Source organism: Macrobrachium nipponense, chromosome 2, assembly GCF_015104395.2.
Source record: "Macrobrachium nipponense isolate FS-2020 chromosome 2, ASM1510439v2, whole genome shotgun sequence".
NCBI classification, from domain to species: domain Eukaryota; kingdom Metazoa; phylum Arthropoda; class Malacostraca; order Decapoda; family Palaemonidae; genus Macrobrachium; species Macrobrachium nipponense.
Window position 1 is genome coordinate 51018569 of NC_087201.1, and position 19626 is coordinate 51038194.

The 19626-nt window shown below is 39.6% G+C and overlaps 1 protein-coding gene across 5 annotated transcripts in view; it reads left to right on the forward strand.

The window, feature by feature from the left end:
• LOC135220566 (cytohesin-1-like) overlaps positions 1-19626 on the forward strand; it is a 522334-nt gene that overhangs the window by 378521 nt on the left and 124187 nt on the right. Inside the window, exons 1-2 of one of the 5 annotated variants that reach the window (XM_064257803.1) lie at positions 6627-6697; positions 13926-14820. The exons of the other annotated variants lie outside the window; for them this stretch is intronic. Of the exons in view, the coding sequence (XP_064113873.1) occupies positions 14635-14820 (186 nt within the window). The 5' untranslated portion in view covers positions 6627-6697; positions 13926-14634. Of the gene's footprint in view, positions 1-6626; positions 6698-13925; positions 14821-19626 lie in introns of those variants that run through there. 5 annotated transcript variants of the gene reach the window in all.

The window sequence follows — 19626 nt, forward strand, 5'->3', positions numbered from 1 at the left end:
ATGATGTTTCTATACTGTTGTTTTGGTTATGATTGGCCTACTTCGTGTTAGTCAAAGGGGTTTGAGCTGTAATGATTATCTTGCAGAATCAGGGATGGTTTTCCAAGCTATTGAAAAAGTTGGGCGATTGGCAGTAGACCTCGTGAAGGGGAATCATTTCCGTTTCCTTTTCTTCTGAAGTTTTCATGTTCAGCTGTCGAAGGAAATTGAGAATATCGACGATTTCAACATAGGTGACCTGCATTTTCGTTGCTTAGGACGTGGTTTTGTTTTTTAGCATTAATTCTTCGTAAAATCCGTTGCTACATTTATATTTGCGTGTTTATCTTTTTTTGTATCTAGTCGAGTATATATATGTCTTTTCATAATCAGTTTTAGGCAGTTTGTTGCGCGCTCTCACGAGCAGCATTCCAACGTCGTCAATCTTCCTTGCTGAGGACAATTACAAGGAGCACCGCGATAAGGCCGCCGGAAGTTCTGGCGTCAACAGGATTCCGGAGTTTAAGGTAAAGGCCGTTTCTTTCGTTGTATCGATCGGTCTTCTGGATTTTTTTTTTTTTTTTTTTTTTGTGTTTTGCCCCTTCACCCCTTTCAGTGGAAAATCAGTGAAAAGATGAACTAGGTAATTGATCGATGTCATTAAGATAAAGCATTAGAGTTGGATCATTTTCCACCCTCGACAAGACTGTTTCTCACCCTGAAAATTGGAAGAGCCTTCCTTGCATTGTTTCTGGAATTTTCTCCAGTCGATCACCTTCCGGTTCCCCGTGGTGTTTCCCGCCCTTCGGAAAATGTGCGGAGGTCGTCTTCTCATTTCCATTCCAAGGATTTACGCTGCACAGGGCATGACAGGCCATGTTTTTTCTATTTTGTATTGCTTTATGTACAGACAACCATTCTAGTCTCTCTCTCTTCTCTCTCTCTCTCTCTCTCTCTCTCTCTCTCTCTCTCTCTCTCTCTCTCTCACTATGTACATAAAACTCAAAGAAGGCGAAAGCCCAGAAAAAACGTTTTGCCTATAAATGTTTGCGATAGGAATCAACCAACGTTCAGAGGATGCCAACGCCGAAGATAAATACCCGTAGTTTCGTTCGTAAGAAATTTTGGGAGACGAAGAAGCAGGTGGTAGGTGGACGTTAAAGATCTTATTTCAAAAAGAGCGGAAGTGGCTCACCTGTTCCTTATGAGAGAGAGAGAGAGAGAGAGAGAGAGATGAAAATTTCCAGTCTGAAGGAAATGCGGTTGACCCGGTTGTTGAGGGGAAGGGGAGGAAACGACATTGAGGAGAGAACGTCTCGCAGGAGGAGGAGGAGGAGGCCTTTGCTGAATCATGAGAATTTCTCGGTAGAGGACCCACTGCTCAGAAGGTCCTCCCTCCCACAACCGCCAGCTCGTGTGGCTGTCGGTGCCTTGCATGCCCTCCAAGGACGCCTCTTCCGTGCCCTCCTCACACATTTCATCTTGCGGTGCTCGCCCTCTGCCTTTCATGGCAGGAATGCAACCGAGAAGGCGCTGCTTGGTTGATCTCGTGTTGTATTGTTTTGACGAGTACCGTATGATGAAGAAGGGTTGCTAACAGGGCAGTGATTTCTTGCCTGGAATGCATTGAACAATTTAATGGGCCTTTGTGAAAGTTTGTTACGCTCTCGCATAGAAATCCAGAGATTAGTTATGGAAGCAAGCAACACTCCTGTTGATGGACGCCCTTGATTAGTATTGCCTGCAAGGAGTTACGCTCTATTCAGGTGTCATGTAAGGTATCCGTGAAAAAGGTTAAGGTTAAATGTTAAAGATGGTGATGTGTAATGTATAGGTTGGGAACACATAGTGTATATACTACTAGGTTTATCAGTCGCCTAGATCCTGTATACGTGTTGAGAGTCGTACGCACCAATTCTGAAACACCTGTTATGAAACGTCTATGTAAAGGTGTACAGCGTGTGAGGTCAGTATCCTCAAATACCATCTCACTTGGGCATCATTATCTCGGGCCAGGCAGCATCCCACATCACCTTCACCTGTCCTACGCTCTCTCTCCTTCCTACTCCTCCTCCTACCCCCCCCCCCCCCCCTACCACCTCCCACCACCTCATTCCTTAGAGCGTTCTCGTCGTGGTTCTGCTGCTACCTGTTACTACCTCTTTCTCAGGGTTGGGATGCTTGCTCTGTTTTAAAAGGTTTCCTCTTGGGGAGAGTAATAGCGTATTCATTTACTGATTTCTGTTGGTTGTCCCATGTTGTTTGTTTTGTTTGTACCCAACATCTTTACTATACAGAACTTTTTGTCTAAGTTTCCTTTGTCTTTATTTAGTTCTTTGCGCCACTTCTTGCAAATGATGCAAAATGGTGTAAATTGTCGAACTTTTGATTATCGTGGTTCCGTAAAAAGAAATAATTTACTATTATTTTATATACAGTCAATATGGTTTGCAAAAGGTTAATTGAACCAAAATGTGTAGAGAAATTTTTAAGCAACATTTCTTTACTAAGAGATGATATTTTATTTATTCAATATATGTATAAGACCTGGAGCCGTCTGTCTTCTCTTCAGATCCACAAGAAAATTAGTCTACTGAGAAAGTCTTTCCAGACTATTATAGTCTGTGCAGAGGAAAGATTGTGCATTTTTTGTTCTTCATTATTTAGAATATTATTACCTGGTGTGGACTTCGACATCTGACTTACATCTTAAATTGTTGGGCAAACGCTGAGATAAATGGAGATAAATCTGTCTTACCTTTTCTAGTGTGGGGTTCAGTGTCAAACAGTTTTCTGAAAGTTTTAGTCATGTTGTGGCTAGCTTATTGATCGCGTAGTTGAAGCTTCAAAAGTTCAAATTGATGCAAATAGTTTTTGTTGGTCAGGCTAACCTGAGTTTCACTACATCGGTTGTTTATTTATATATTTATTTATTCTGTTAGCTTTATTATCTTTGATTTTTCCTTATTTCTCTGGATCTTTCCCAGATAGTAACCCCCATGTGTTGTAATCCGGTTTGTATCCACCTTTGCGGCGTGTTCAGTAAGAGCCCATTGGGCATGACCGTAAAAACATAAACAAAGGACTGTACATATCATAAACATAATTTCTCTTCCATGGTTTACTCTTTACTTCTCAGTTTCCTAGTCTCTAATGGCATGGGTTTGGCGCCTCTGCGTTTCCAGCTAGATTTGCAGTTTCAAGAACGTAACCCTTCGTTTTTCTCATATGTAAGCATTGTCCAATGTAAAGATCGTTGGCCGCATTATTTAGATTTTAGTTTAGAAAAAAAAAAAAAAAAAAAAAAAAAAGAAAAAAAAAAAAAAAAAAAAAAAAAAAAAAAAAAAAAAAAAAAAAAAAAACTTCGCACGTACGTAGGCTTTGATGGTGTGATTTTCCCTTTATCAATGCTGGCTTAAAATAAAGTTCTGTGAAAAATTTCCTGTAATAAGAGTGCTCTTGCCCCACTCAGAGAAATTCTTGGAGCAGCCCAACTCTCTCTCTCTCTCTCTCTCTCTCTCTCTCTCTCTCTCTCTCTCTCTCTCTCTCGGACTAACACGTGTTTGGACAATTGTATCGTGTCCTGTGCCACCGGGGATTGACTTGCAGGCTTTTTGTGGGTCGGAGGGGGGAACGGGGATGGGTATGAAGATAATTTGAGAAGTAGACCACGTGTAGGCGCTGCATTTTGGAGTTGGGAAAATGATTTTCTTCCTTTAATATAATAATAATGATAATAATAACACCAGCCTAGCGTCGTTAGTTCTAAAATGTATGTATCGATATCGGTTCTCTAGATGAATGGGCTCATTCTCTGAAATCTATTAGGTCTCCGTTGATCTAAGAATTGAATAGTGTATGGTTGTTAGTCGAATGTTGTGTGTCGCAGCTAGAGAGGAGAGAGAGAGAGAGAGAGAGAGAGAGGAGGATGAGAGAGAGAGAGAGAGAGAGAGAGAGAGAGAGAGAGAGAGAGAACATTATCGGTGAGTGTTCATGACTTCGTCAAAATGTGGACCAAATAGACGGGAATACCTTGACGGGGGTTAAAACCATTCAATAGACTCTCCATTTAAAAGCTGCTCTCATTCCACAGTGTTAGACGGATTCCCATTTAACGTCCTAAGCTTTCGCGCGCACGCACGTGTGTGTGTGGGAGGGAGACACAGGATGTACGAAATAGCAAGAGGTTCGGACAGCTCTGTGGTGGTACTGGCTAGGATTTCCGGTGGATGTCCTCGTCATCGCCGCTTCTCGCTAAAGTCTTTGGTAATTTCACCTTCGACTCCACCAGTCTGAATGAATTTTCACCCTGCAACCCTTGACGCTTTTCCAGAAGATTCCCATCCTGGGTTTTCATTAGTGGCAGAAATACAGTGACCTGTATTCAGTCCGACTCGTCCGTACTTCTTTCTGTTCGCTTGAAACATTTTTGAAGCGTTAAATGTCGAATTCTCCTGAAATGTAAAATAAAAACAAACCATTGTATAATGCGTTATGCAGATGTATAAGTAAGCAAGCAAGATGCCAAGCATTACGAGTACAGTTTGTATTTATACCGAACTTGTGTTTCGGCAGGCAACTTGAAAGTGTCTCCTTTTGAGTCTTATTGTTTGTATCAATGAATCTCTCCATTCATCTTCACGTGATGATGGGCGCGCATTCTTACATTTATTTCCCTGCCTGGGTTTCTTCACCCAAGGTTCTGCCTCACTGCTCATTGTCTCCTAGCTTTTTTTTATTCTGTGAAAAGATCCACTTCATTTTCCTTTGTCCTTTTAAGTCTTTCTCTCTTATGCATATTCTTTTCAACCACCGTCAGTAATCTTTTCCCCCCGTGCTTAAAAATCCCTCCTATCAATAGCACAGTCAGAACCCTCCTCTTAAGTGCACCTTTTTGTACCCACCTCCTCCCTCCCCCATTCTCGGTCTCGTTTCTTGCATCAGTTGCAGAAACCCCCCTCCTCTCTCTCTCTCTCTCTCTCTCTCTCTCTCTCTCTCTCTCTCTCTATATATATATATATATATATATATATATATATATATATATATATATATATATATATATACTTACACACATTCATACACAAGCACCAACACCGTGCATCAGCTTGATCGCCACTACGGGCTTGTTTATTTATTCCTCTTCTGGTTTCAGGATTCAGGCTGGCAGTGGTAGGCACATCAAATGGATAACCAAGATGTCACTGTAACTGTCAGAAATACATACGAGATCGAGGGACTCTGCTGTCACTTTTATTAGACATGTATGCTTTTTGATGGAAACAATGACCTCAACAATTTTCGGGGATATCCCTAACACTATAACCGCAAATCCAATCAGGATATCTAAAGCCTGATCCTGTAAATAATCATGCAAAAGTGTTGATGTGTTTTTCGTGGGGCGACAGTTTCCTATGGTTTGCACATCCACTTGAACCATTCCATTCCAAAAAGTAAGCTCAGGTGTATAGAGCTTACTTGTTGGTTCCTGTTATATCGTGCCAATTTGGGTCACTTAGCAGTGTAGTAAATAGAGGCTTCACTTTAAAGCAAATCGAGACGAGGCAACGCAGCTGTACAAGTTTTCCATTCGTGTATTTTTTTTTCGTTGTGCGCGCCCTAATCCCTCATTCTCTCCTGTAGAAGTTTTGTGAATTTAGGAGATTAAGGAAGAGTGTAGATGATTATACTCATGGATTATGGTGCTGTTTGTCAGTTATTTAATTTGTGTTACAGGGTTTCGTACTGATTTTCGTAGTTGTATATTTGTAAGAACCATGGCACACTAGAAGCCTCGACCGTGAAGTGTCGGTAAGCATCGTTCTTGCAGATTTGCTTTCCTGTCCTACCAGCTCAAATTCCCGATGGAAGTTACAATTAGCGGAATAGAATTGGCGGGAATGGCAGGCGTCTGCCCGCAGTCCTTGTCTGCTGCCTTCGCGCGGCCTCCTTATTAAAATTGATAGTACGTTAGAACACGAAGCCCGGTGGCCTGGTTGTCATTCAGAGTAGATTCTGTGTAGATAGCGGAAGGCAGCATCATCATGCTTATAGGATCAGTAATTTTGGTTTAGGACCTCATTTTGAGTTTCTGTCTCCTTCGTTCATTAGCACGAGGAATTTTCAATGAAAGAGGACGGCGGGAATATGCTCTCATGAGGTCATCGTTGAAAGTCCTTTCATTCATGTGTTGTTTCCCACGAGATCCTCAGCATTTTCTGTTTTTTTGGTCCAGTTCTTCGCCTCCCCTCGCTCTCGTCCCTCGTATTAGACCCCCTTCCCCCGCAACCCCCTCAATTTCTTCTCAACCCCCTAGGCGTTCTAGCTCCTCTTCTCACTATACCCTGGGCACCATTGATAACAAGTTTGAAATTGTGTTTCCTTTAATGACAATGGAAAAGAACGGGTTTTTAAAGTTTGTTTTATATTCACTGTTCTAATTTATTTCACAAACTATATGATGTGAAATTAAATGTTAATGTAAGTTTTTGTAGAAGTTATCGAAAGTTTTGTTGCCGCTGAAAACCACGCGCTGGTAACTTCCATCCGCTGGGTGAGTCGTTTGTGTGTTGGTGTTTGTGCGTGTGTTGGTATGTACGTTTACCCCGTGTGTGTAGCAGTGACTGAGTGTGAGTCTAGTAATGTGTGTGTGCGTGTGCTGTCAGTTTATCTTGCGTAGTGCAGCTGCTGCTGTGTTTCTGATGGAGGATTTAGTTTGGTATTGAAGCCTCCGTTGTGCCTTCAAATATGGTGTGTCGGCCTGGCGATGGCTGTCTTCTGTTGGTGACAGACAGCTTTGAAGGAGTCTGTCGTGATTGCCTCTCCCGAAAGCTTTTTGGGGATTCCACCCTGAACTACCACGTGTTTAAATAAGGTCTTTTTTGGAGCTACGGTTGAGTGTTGAAAGTGGTCTTACGGGAGTTTCCGTCTGTGTTGTGCTTGAAGGTTCAGAGAAAGGTTCATTAACTGAATGTTTTAGGTGTGATATTATGTGAAAACCATTATGTAATTGACACCTTCAAGACTTCAGTGTTGAGTGATGAAAAAACAAGTTTACCAGGGTGTGATGTGTAGGTGTATGCTGCAAATCTGTGCACAATACTCGTATAAACACATGCAGACACACACTCACTTATACATTTGTGCATATTCACCTCTACATAGATGCCTTGAGAAAGGTCGCAGCAAAACAGAAATAGCGGCAGGCACAAAATATCACAAACATTGAGAAAATGAATAATAACTTCCAGAGTGAAGTTCTCTAACAGCCAAAGAAATTTGCAATTTATTTCATTACTTGTGAATTGTGTTTCCATTTGTTATTTTTAGAAATTATTTTGCATTTATCTATGTTGTGACGGGTGTCCTGAAGGAGTGATGAATGTGTGTGTTTATTCTGAATGAAGAAATCTCATTCAGTTAACCGGTATGGTGGATTTCATGGGACGTTTTTGTGGCGTCGGAAAATGATGTGGAATCTAAATGGGTTTTGTACTAACGGTATAGAAAGCTTGTCACAATACCTGTATTTTGCTTCAGGCGTCATGACCCAGAGCTACACTTTTCAGCATTGTTACATATGACCTTTGGTTCACGGTTATTGACGAGGTAATTGCAATTACATGCCTGTCAGAAATCACGAAATTGTTTAGATGGTTCACGAGGATTCCCTCACATTCTGGCGAAGGAACTTTAGCTCCAGACGTGTTTGAAAGTTGGAGGAACCTCTGCATTTTTATAAATGATAAACGCAGAGGATTTATTTATGTACTAAATACCCTGAAAAAGATTCCTTTTCAGCTGAATTGCTTATAAGTTTTGCAGCGAGGTAAAGAAATCACGTGGAATTGCATCCTAGAAAGATAATCAACTTTTCAAGCGTAACGAAAGTTTACGACTGAAGCATTATGTAGAGAAAGACTTTTATAAGAAATTACGCTTATGATTTTTACAGTCTTTTGTTTATGTTTTTACGGTCATGCCCAACGGGCTGTTACTGAACACGTCGCAAAGGTGGATACAAACCGGACTAAAACCCGTGGGGTTCACTATCTGGGAAAAATCCAGAGAAATCAAGAAAAATCAGAGAATAAGACAGTAAACTGAATAAGAAAAACAACCGATGTAGTGAAACTCAGGTTAGCCTGATCAACAAAAAGTATTTGCATCAAGTTTGAACTTTCGTCTTCTGCCAAAAAAAGATTCACAAATGCAAAGCATATTCAGGCAAAGTGAGGCTATTCTGCTATGCCCCAGGGAATGGAACAGACAAGTGTAGAACTGTTATCATCATTGTGTACGTGTTGTTCTTCATACGACTACTTCAATACTCATATTGTTGTATTTTTCGTGGTCGTCCTGTTATTCTCCATTACGCCTAATTAGTTCTGTTGTTTGTGGCCTGGGGCCTTTGTCGTTCGTACGGGAGAATGAGTAATCCTCTTATGTTCTGTTGGGATTTATTTGAGGGAAGAAAAGGTTCAAAGTAATTGGAAGATTATTATTTGTTAATAAAGAGAGAGAGAGAGAGAGAGAGAGAGAGAGAGAGAGAGAGAGAGAGAGAGAGAGAGATTTAAAATTTCTGAAGGGATTGTTAGGATATTACCGATTTACAAGCGCCGGTATGCATCTTGGATCCTTACCAATTCTCTCTTGAAAGCACGGCCGAAAGACATTCCTTTCCTTTGTATGAAGGAGATAATCCTATAAGCTCCTGACGGGGGCATGCCTATGATGTTAGAATGTTATGACCTGAGAGAGAGAGAGAGAGAGAGAGAGAGAGAGAGGAGAGAGAGAGAGAGAGATGACAAAGCCCTCCATCAGGAAAGAGATGACATTAACCTAGGAAAACAGAATACGAGTTTTAAGTAAAGGAGACTTGGCTTAACAAACAGAAGATGAGAACTGGAAAAAGGCGAGTTTCCAAAGCGCAGAGAGAGAGAGAGAGAGAGAGAGAGACTTGTTATGAAAGCAGGATTCGCTGCACGCTCGTATCTCTTGCAAGCTGCAGATTGCAAAAGGACCCGTCGACGTGCATATGCATTTGGCGTTTCTTGTATCCGGCCTTATAAGCTCTGGCCGAATGTTATTTCCACCTGGAAAAGGCTCGCGGTCTAGTTTTAAGATTACCAATGAGTCGAGTATCTGCTGCATTGGTATGCCACACGACAGGTGTAAAAAATGCGGAGACAGGTGTGTCCCGTTGATTGGGGGAGTGTGTTGGGAGGGAGTGGGGTTGCATTTTAAGGGCAGACTTCGGTGTTCACTCCGTTTCGCTATTATATGTGAGGTAAAATGATTGTGTCGCTGCTTTATAAAGAATCTTATTTTCATCTTGAGAGGCTTTTCTCATATGCACTGAGCACACTTAAGGAGATGCATCAATCGGCCGTTTAGTTATTTACATCAGGGACAGTAGTTGACAGGTTGGATGTGACGTTGATTGTCGTGTTATTTCCTAAAGCTGCCTTTTATCGGGAGAAGTGCGTATTGGTGAAAATAACGCGTCCGCTCTGTGTGTGTGTGTGTACAAGAAGTATCTCTCCTCTTGAAGCGAATATCTCTAAATGATAAGAATAGTTGACTGAAAGGAAAAGGAAAATCGTTATCAGCGTAGCTGACGTCAGTTTGTAATAAAACACATTCACACTCTTGCATATCACAAGGTACGTATATGTATGTATATATATGCAAGTAGTTATTGTCTTTATTTATTCAGGCAGTTTTTGATTGATAAGTGAGACATAAAACAATTACGATATGCTGATTAATGAGCGTATGTCATTTTAGAGGAAGCAATCTAACCAGTCGAAAGCTGGGGAGATTTGATTTCTTTCGGAAAACTGAAGGATACTTTTAGCATTTTATTTAATTGTTTGTAGTACTTTTTAATCCCAACTGGCCTTCTATTTGAGGTTCGAGTTTGCTTAGCTTCTGTGACGAGGCGAACCAGGTGAAACTTAATATTGAGAGTAATGTCAAGTATTATGTCATTGCTTTTGACATAAGTCGTTTGCTTTGTGCTCTGTAATTTATATATTCATTTATATAACGGTGTACTGGTATGTTATCAGTGAGTTAATTACGATAGTGATCTCAGCCCAAGGCGATTGCCCTTTAGTTTTGGTGTTTGATAAAGGTTACCTTTTCTTTGTTACTGCTTTCATCACTTCATTACCGGAAAGCTCTTTGCGTGCGTTCATGATAATGTCACCTGCCATATTTCTTTTTTTAGATCCTGAATCTAGATGTCGCTGGTTTGAATTTGTTATTGATTCTCCTTTTTGTCATGTGCTGCGTACATAGATTGTCTTTAATGGCTGAAGGCCGTCTTATCTAAATATGACGAATCCATTTGGAGATTTAATTTTTCTCTCAGATACCGTCAATTCGGGGCTAGATTGTTCGTCTTTGTTGTGGCCTACAGTCTCCCTTGTTCGTTGTAGAAAGGGACGACATTATAGTGCACTGATGATTGCGTAATATCACACAATCCCAAGTATACAAGATTTCTTCCTCAAGTCCGGTAAATACTGCGTGAGTGGTACTACCATTCAGTGGAGCTGTTATAATAGACAGAGACTGTCCTACTCACAAAAAGTTATCTTTGTGTGGAATAATGGGGCTGTATGAAAAGTGGCAGTGTCATTTTTCTGACTTTGGATTGTATGCGGATGTCAAGAGCATACTTCCGAAGAGAGCCTCTTCAAATTAATATCTATAAAAGCTGTCCACACTGCCGGATTGACCTCGTAGAAGTAACAGTCCCGCATTGTTTAGAGACCACGTGACTTCATGCGCGCCTAATGCTTGTTTAATCTGCAGTAGGCAATTATTTTATAGAAAAGTAATTCTGATGCATAATGGCAGTCGTCCAGAACATTTAATGAGAGATTTAGATGGAGGCTGATAGGAACTCTGGGTGAATGAGTAATTATGAGGGAAGTTGGATGAGCTTATGAGACGCACCTGGTGGGGTGTGTGAGCCTTAGTGAAATGATTCTTCCATCGTATATTATCGCCTTAATATTCATTGCTGGCCACGGCTTTAAGTATCACTGAGTCTGCGAAGGTCAGAGGGACGGTTCAAAGGTCCGTTATTTTAGTTCAGCTGTGAAGTAGAAATGAAGTTGAAAATTTGTAAGTGTAAGGTGACAGTGTGTTATAATGAGGGTCTTTTGATATACCGTTTCAGACAATATATGACTTGCTTGTTGGAAATTTACAGTGTGGGCTGTTTCTTTTGAGGTCATTCTCATCCTACTGGGGTGAAAATATTGTTAGAAGTTATGTTTAATAAAAGTGTGTAGCTGAAATTTGGCGAAACATCTTTTACTTGTGCTGTATCTTTTATGTTATGCAATAGGTGTTTTGCCGTAGTTTCTGATTTATATTCTAACGGGAGGTAGTAACCAAGCTATTAATATTAGTAACATTAATCGACATAACGAGGAAATGTGATTATAGGTGCCTGTGTACTGTAGTTACGGCTCATTGAAATAACTGCAGACCGTACCAGCTCGGAAAAAAATAGAGTTGAGAGTCATTCGATTTTAGTCTTTTAAGTTTCAAAACTGACAGGTTGCGATGACGCTAATCCAGAAAAACAGGAAGTTTGAAAATATGTTGTGTGAACGATTCAACGTCTTCCATATTACTTGAAATATAGAGGTGTATGCTAAGTTAAACAAACCTCAACTTCAAAGTTCTCGTGTTAACCAACTTCCTGATTAGAAGTCATTGTCGAAATTTTAGGTATTTTTCGAAATGGGGTTATGCAAATTTCAGGTTAGCGTGAGGAATGTGAAGAAAGTCTGCTGTACTAGATCGCGGTAAGCAGATATTAAAGATGTTGCTTGTGGATGGAAAACTCCGACGTGTCTGAGGAGTAAAGTAAAAAATGCACATCTTTGCCTTCGCATCCCATTGACTGGTGCTTAGGAGGTTGAGTGGCCGTCTCGAGATTCCTGCTGCCTGCTTGTTTTTGTTTTCGAAAGCGGTCTCATACCAGGCGGAAAATGTTCATTTGAGAAGTGCTTTCCTAGACTAGAATGATCGGCTAAGGTCCAGGTGTAAGAATGGTGCCGTGATTTTGAACAGTATTTTTCGTTTTATGAGTCATTAAACGGAAATAATTACGAGGAGGAGTAATTGTTGTCGTATTGTCGTTACACGTCATCGGGACAATTTTCTTCATTGGCATCATGTGTGTGCGTTTGTGTGTATGTATGTATATGTGTATGCGTGGTACTGTGAGTGATTGAAATAGAACACAAAATTACTCACAAAAGAAAGGTCTTGGTATATTGACACTTAGTATGTTATGAAATATATATATACATATATATATATATACACACGTACATACATACATACACAAACGTAATATATAGTACACATGATAGGCTAGATTAAAACTTACAAAAAACAAAAATTAAATTTAACCGATAAATTGAAAGGTAAGTAACAGACAAGGTCGTTACAGTAGTGTATGTATTTCAAGAGCTAATAGTTGTGGAGGAAAATTTTCCATGAAAATAAGTTATCTGTTCTACGGTTGTTATACTTACCTTCCAGAATGTTATTCGATACTTAACTTTTGTTTTATGTCGATGTCAAAATTGAATTGATTAAATGGCTCAGGAAAGTTTTGGTTTTTACAAAAAGAAATTTTTGATTGTTGCTCGTTTATGATGATATATGAGTCAGTTTTGCGGGAAATCGATTGATTCAGAATAACCCCAGAAAGCTTGATTATATTACTAGTGCACATTTGTAACAAACCAAAGAATCCCAGTTCGTCAGCTTTTTCGCAGGAGGCAGCTTCATTACTCCAGTCGTGTTAGGCAATTGGAGTGCGGAAGATCGTGATTAGCTAAGCTTCAATTTTAATTCTCTCTCTCTCTCTCTCTCTCTCTCTGATATGCATTGATGCCTTCCTGCCCTGAGACTTAATTATGTGAGTGTTTGTTATGAACATGATGGATAGGAACCTAGTAATGAAATCCTTGGGAGCCCAGTGAGTATAATAATGAGGTATTCTCCTCCTTACAGAAGGACTCCGTAAGGTCTCTTTTTCTTCCTGTTTACGGCCAGTGGTTGAAGTGGCCACCAAGATTCGGTCACTATGGTGTGAGGAAGCCATCCTAACGAACCACTTTAATGGTGACTCGACGGGCATCTCCGAGCCCGCTTTTTCCCTCGCCTGCCCTTCTTGTTATTGCTTTAGATTAGATTTGGGTGGTCACACGCACTTGGGGAAGGTTTCTCATGGTGTTTCGTGTGTGTGTGTGTGTACGCTCGAGGTTGATGTTATGCTGCTAAGAAACGACATCACTTGACTCACTACCAATGAGCTAATGAGGACTGAAGTAACTGAACATCTTGATGAAGAGGGAAGTTGAAGTGGATTCTCTTTGGGGTGTGGTTTGTTCTTGAAACGTTGGTATGTCTTACGAATGGAAAAGTTGCTGGTAGCCTTATCACTTATTCTTTTATTGAGTTGGTGATTGTATATTTTCTTGATGATTCTGTAAAGAAGAAATTTAAATTTCGTTCGGTTTGAGGGTTATTTATCAATGCCGCGTTTTGTTTGTTGGTGGTCTTGAGAGGCCAAACTTGGATGAGTAAATCTAGAATCCATTGTCTTTTGTTCGACGGTCATACGTTATTAATTTTAGGTCGTGTGATGATCGTTAACCTCTCCTATGGTTTCTGATTAGTACCTGATCCCTAGTTTTTTTTCCGCATTTCTTGCCTTTTCGGTTTAAAATGCTGAAAAATATTTCCACGTCGTTCTTCGAAGAATGTGTCGATATTCAAGAAGAATATGAATTCTTTTTTATTACTGTAAGTTTGCCAGATGATGATAGCTTTTTTTATTTCTTGTTTAACTATATGTGTTTTTACTCATATTTCATTTTATAAAATTTCTCTGATCATACAAGACAGAAAGAAATGTGAACAGTTTCTATGAGAGGACGACATCTGCTAGAAAGACGTCACTATGTATCTTTCAAATCTGATTTTAATGATAAGAAGATAGTAACCACCCCGGACCCGCCATGGTGCCCTCTGTGACTGCTGTCAGATCTGGGGTCGACTGACCGGACCCGGGTTGAGTGATAATGAGTTTGTGTGGAAGACCGTCGATCTGGGACCCACAGAAAGGAAATGGTTCACAGCAGTCGCTGAAAAGGGGATTTATGCGCGATTTGGGTGTCTTAGGGGCAGATCCTCTCTGTACAGAACTCATCCCTATGTTATGGAAGATTATGTGAAGTTCAACTGACTGAAGACGAAAAAAGTAGCGGAATTTCATGTACAACTGAAAACGAAAATGGATGTTGTGGTTCAGTTTTATTATTTTATTTTATGAAAAGAATATGAAATCATCTGGCCGTGAAGTTTATGGTTACAATGATAATAAGTTGAAGTGTATGAAACTGAGCTTTACGATGACGCAGTATTCCTGTGATGAGCACATGTGAATAAATAGTAGCTGCCTTATTGTAGCCTTCAGCAAATCAAACGTTTTGTGGGAAGACGAACCCCGGTGTGTGAGGTTCAACCCCTGAGGTGGCGACCCCTTTTTCCGTGTGAAAGATTCTTGACCCTGCAGCCTGCGTAAGTTAGCAGCTGGGTCGGGTCATCGCCATGACCTCTACCATCCGGGGTTATTTAACCCTGCGGCGGGGCACCTACAAGAAGAAAAAGGACCGCTTAGGAGTGGGCCAGCTCTTCGATGGCGCCACCATCTCCAACGTCACTCTCGTCTCCCACAGGCTGTCCAAGTCCTTCTTGGATCTCAGGGACATCGACCATGAGGCTTTCAGTGGACAAGTAAGTGCATTTGCATTGGGGGCAAAGTATTTCTCTCTCTCTCTCTCTCTCTCTCTCTCTCTCTCTCTCTCTCTCTCTCGGAGTCACAGGTCTGACATCATTTGTTTCAGTAACTTACAAATAAAATACGATTCCACTAATGGGTGGACCTCGACAAGATCAGGATCCAGGGTCCAAGACAAGATAAGCCCTACCCACACCTTCAGTTCACCGATGGAAGGAACCAATGTACAGGTGATCTATCGTGTCTACTTAATATCTAAGTATTCAGCGCTTGGTCAACACCTTTCATTCTTTCCTCCAGCTGTACGACAACATGAAATATCGCATGCTTTAGCGATAGATCGTCAATATATATATATATATATATATATATATATATATATATATATATATATATATTTATATATATAATGTGTGTGTATTTAATCTTAGGAAATTTATTTTTGCGTAACTACAAACTTGTTATGTCAATATTGAATGGGATAATGATCTTCCCTATCAGTGCTCGTTGAGTTAGTAATAGATAGTGAATTTTATCAACCAGAAATCGGAATGAGGTGGGGCAATATAGACCTGAGGCGTGAGCATTTAAAACCGAATTCTACTTGAAATGTTTAATCATTTCGACGGTGTTGGTGAACTTGTATCTACTGAGGCAGCTAAGAGAATTTTCGTTGTTTCTTGCTCATCGTCGTACGAAATAGTGTGTTGTTATTGATAGGTTCAGCTGACCTTGTGTCGACGTGAGCTCTTCCTCCTTAAACAACTCGTTTTACTTGGGCCTTGTTTGTTTGTTTTGTTGACAGTGGTAGCCTCCAAAAAAGCAATGCAGTTGACGACTGTTAAAGTCAGTTCACTTTGAATAGAGTTGTATTTCGAATGTTATATAACAAATAGACGGCTATTTCAGGTTTTTGTCTTTTTAAATCATAAGCCTCTAAGGGAATATATATGGATCATTTGGTGCTGGTTAGATATTTTTTTTAGTCTTTTGTAAGCCAGTTTCACATGGAATTTTTCAGGTTGCATAAGATGAATACCGATAACCTTGTTTCATGTTTCCGTAACCTTATAGCTATATCCTGACATAAAAGCTACTCAACTTATCACATTCGGAGTTGTTGGATATGCCATATTTGATATTCCGTTCGTTGGATGTTCCATGACTCCCTCAACTTGTTTGCCTTCCAGAAAATACGGTTACAGATTGTCATTGGAAACATTGAGTTTAAGTCGTAGCAGTAAAATCGTTGTAGTATCCACTAAACGGGTTGTTTTATTTTGTTGTTTTTCCACCATGAAAGGATTTCATCTTCAATTTTCGCTTACTCGGGGAGTAAGCCTGCGAACTACTTCCTGAAAAGGTCTGAAAAAGATGTTTCGCGTTGAGTTAAAGATAAGGGAATTTAGTATTGGAAAGTTATGATTTATTTATTAAAATGAAAATATTTATGTGCATGTTAAAGAGTACAGAGAAATTATTTTCGTTGATGAAAGAAGGCTCTATTTGACTGTAGATTTTAGCACGAGCCTCGAGTAAGCTGTAGGGTGGATCACATCGAATTTGTATTAATTTTGCCTTTGGCGAATAAGGTCATTTTGAAGTGTAGTCACAATGAAAAGTGGAAACTATTTGCCTAGGTTGGCGAGCCCAGAAATATATTGGCACACAATGGGAGGCCACTTGGATCATCGAGCAAGATTCTCCTCTTGTGAAAACTGCGTGATAGGTTCAGGCCACAATATCCTGTTGATTCTCAGAGAATGTATGTAGAAAAAAATTAAGGTATTTCTTAACTTTATTGTCGACAAGAAAAGCAGTGATGTAGATAACAGCTGTGGTTTTGTATTACACATTCTATTGTTTGTTGCCATTGAACTGTCGTACCAGAATAACAAAGATGATGTTCGTAACATTGTTCCTTTTGATTTTGAGAACGCTTGCTTGCGAGTCCGGGGTCGCTAATTGTGCCCTAAGAATCTGTGGTGCCAGCGCTATCCAGATTATTTTTACAATATATATGTTGTATCAGGATGAGATTTGTCTACGTACGGTTGTTTGTTTATTTTTATGTGTATGTTATTTTCACTCCTCAATTTCTTTTTTTTATTTATTTTTGAATTTTATTGGCTTTATATGTTGTTTCATATAAATATATAAATGGTGTTATTTAGAGTGATGACATATATATATAATATATATATACCTATCATATTATATATATATATATATATATATATATACATATACATATACATATATACATATACTATATATAACATATACATATTACATACATACCTTACATACATATATATTTGTGTTTTGGTGTGTGAAGAAATATAAAAAGTCTATAGGAATACTATTAACAGATATGAAACATATGTTGCGATTCGTAGCCTCTCTCTCTCTCTCTCTCTCTCTCTCTCTCTCTCTCTCTCTCTCTCTCTCTCTCTCTCTCTCTCTATATATATATATATATATATATATATATATATATATATATATATATATATAATATATATATATAGAGTGTGGTTGTGTGTGTTGTGTGTGTGTTTGTTTGTTTGTGTGTATTACCGATGAGAATAGTCATGAAGAATGTCCGTCTTTCGTCGGTAGCGTTGAATTGAGAATTTAATGTCAGAAGTTGATTTAGATACGAAGTTTTATGTTCTGAGCAACATACCGTCTTATCCGTGACATTCTCTCTCTCTCTGTCTCTCTCTATCTCTCTCTCTCTCTCTCTCTTTGGGAGTATGTTGACGCCCTGTTGATAAGGAGTGACGCTATCCTATCGCGCTGTTTCCTCTCGCCGAATTTGTGCCAGTTTCGTGGCTGCTGCCTGACTCGTCCCAGATTGACGGGACTGGAATTATAGCGTTATACAACCTTGCATATTTACACACACACACACACACATATGTGTGTGTGTGTGTGTGTGTGTGTGTACTGACAAGGTGCAATGAGGAGGGTCATGTGTGGTAGTAGTAGTATTTGTGTTACTATGTCTTTGCTAGAGGTTAGTTATTACGCGATTTTCAGTCATAAATAGAAATTCAAAACTCTTATGAAGGTCCTATATGATCCGTTTTGACCTTTTGCAGATTTGCAATAAATCTCAAGCATCTGAGGGCAGCACCCTATTTCAGATTCCATAAAAGAGGTGTTGACTGATGCTGATGCTGATGCCACGAAGTCATTTAATGGTAGTTGGTACTTTTTACGATCTTGAACGTTTTTATCTGTTATGACTTTGTTAGTACTATTTATTACACTTTTACCTTTATTATGGTTTAGCTGGTCCGCTAGTATAGTGGTTAGAGTCTTGTTGCCACTCTGATGCCGCGGGTTCGCGTCTTCCGAAGGGTAATGAAAAATCACTGTCTCTGTCTCTGTATCATGATCAGTTACTGTTGCAGTGTGAGGTCTGCGGTGGGAGGTTGAAGCCAACATTCTTTGGAAGCTTGAATTTCAACTCAGTGGCCCCTGTGGTGTTGTTCCATGTGAATAGGCTTCGTCTGCTGAAATAATAATAATAATAATAATAATAATATAATAATAATAATTATTATTATTATTATTAGTTATTATTATTATTATTATTATTATTATTATTATTATTATTATTATTATTCTGAAACGGTTCCTGTACCAGATCGTCAGACCAGACTCTCATAATAGCATTATTTGGTAGAGCTCAAACACAGATGGGTTTTGTCATCCGTGAAACATCATCAAATGTTCGTGGGATCATGTGAACCGCAAACCTCAGGAAAAGACCTGTCACTGTCTCTTGTTTCTCCGCTGCGTCAAATGGGTCCTATCACAGGCCTCTGTCATCGCTGTCTGCTCTCCGGACGATTGTTGATGTTTACTAGATGTTTCCCGATCTGTTGGCAACCGAATGCGATATATATATATATCTATATATATATATATATATATAATATATATATATTTGTTTTGGTAGAAATGCAATACTCACTGTAATAATTACATGGGTGTTACATTCTGTATGTACAATTTATATATATATATATATATAATATATATATATATATATATATATGTGTGTGTGTGTGTGTGTGTGTGTGTGTGTGTGTGTGTGTGTGTGGAGGTTCGGTCTGTACACTATCTGACCCCATATAGGTATTGCCTCTATACCCTCGTCTCTGTTTCCACAGAAACGATAGCCGATGATATTAGCCGTAATACGTAGTGGTTTATTAATTAATTAAAATGTCTTCATATTTTTAATGGCATGTTCAGTTTAAGGAAAAAAGTAATACATGCATCATATATATATACATATTACATGCCTTGTAAAACTGATATTCTCTCCTCTGAAATGGAAATTGAATGATGCTTCCAAAGTTTTTGCACGGAATTACTTTCCTCTGCTAAACAGCTACAGGTGCCGTGCTTGACACAGACCCAAAAGGCTGGGAAGGAACAATCTTAAGAATCAGAAGTGAGCCAGAAGAAGAGAGTACTTAATGGTAGTAGACCTACTTGCTATTTGAAGTTTGGGGCCGCGCATTTCGTTGGGAGAGAGCGGAATGGTTGAAATAAGAAAGGAGCGCCTCAGAGGCGTGATCGGTATGGTGTTGCTGTGGCACCTCGGTTGCCGCAAGTTCGATTCCCTGGCATGCCATTGAGGTGTTAGAGATTTGTATTTCTGGTGGTAGAAGTTCACTCTCGACGTGGTTCGGATGTCACGCAAAGCAGCTGGGCCCGTTGCTGAATAGCCACTGGTTCCATGCAACGTAAAATCACCATACAAAAAAGCAAATAAGAAA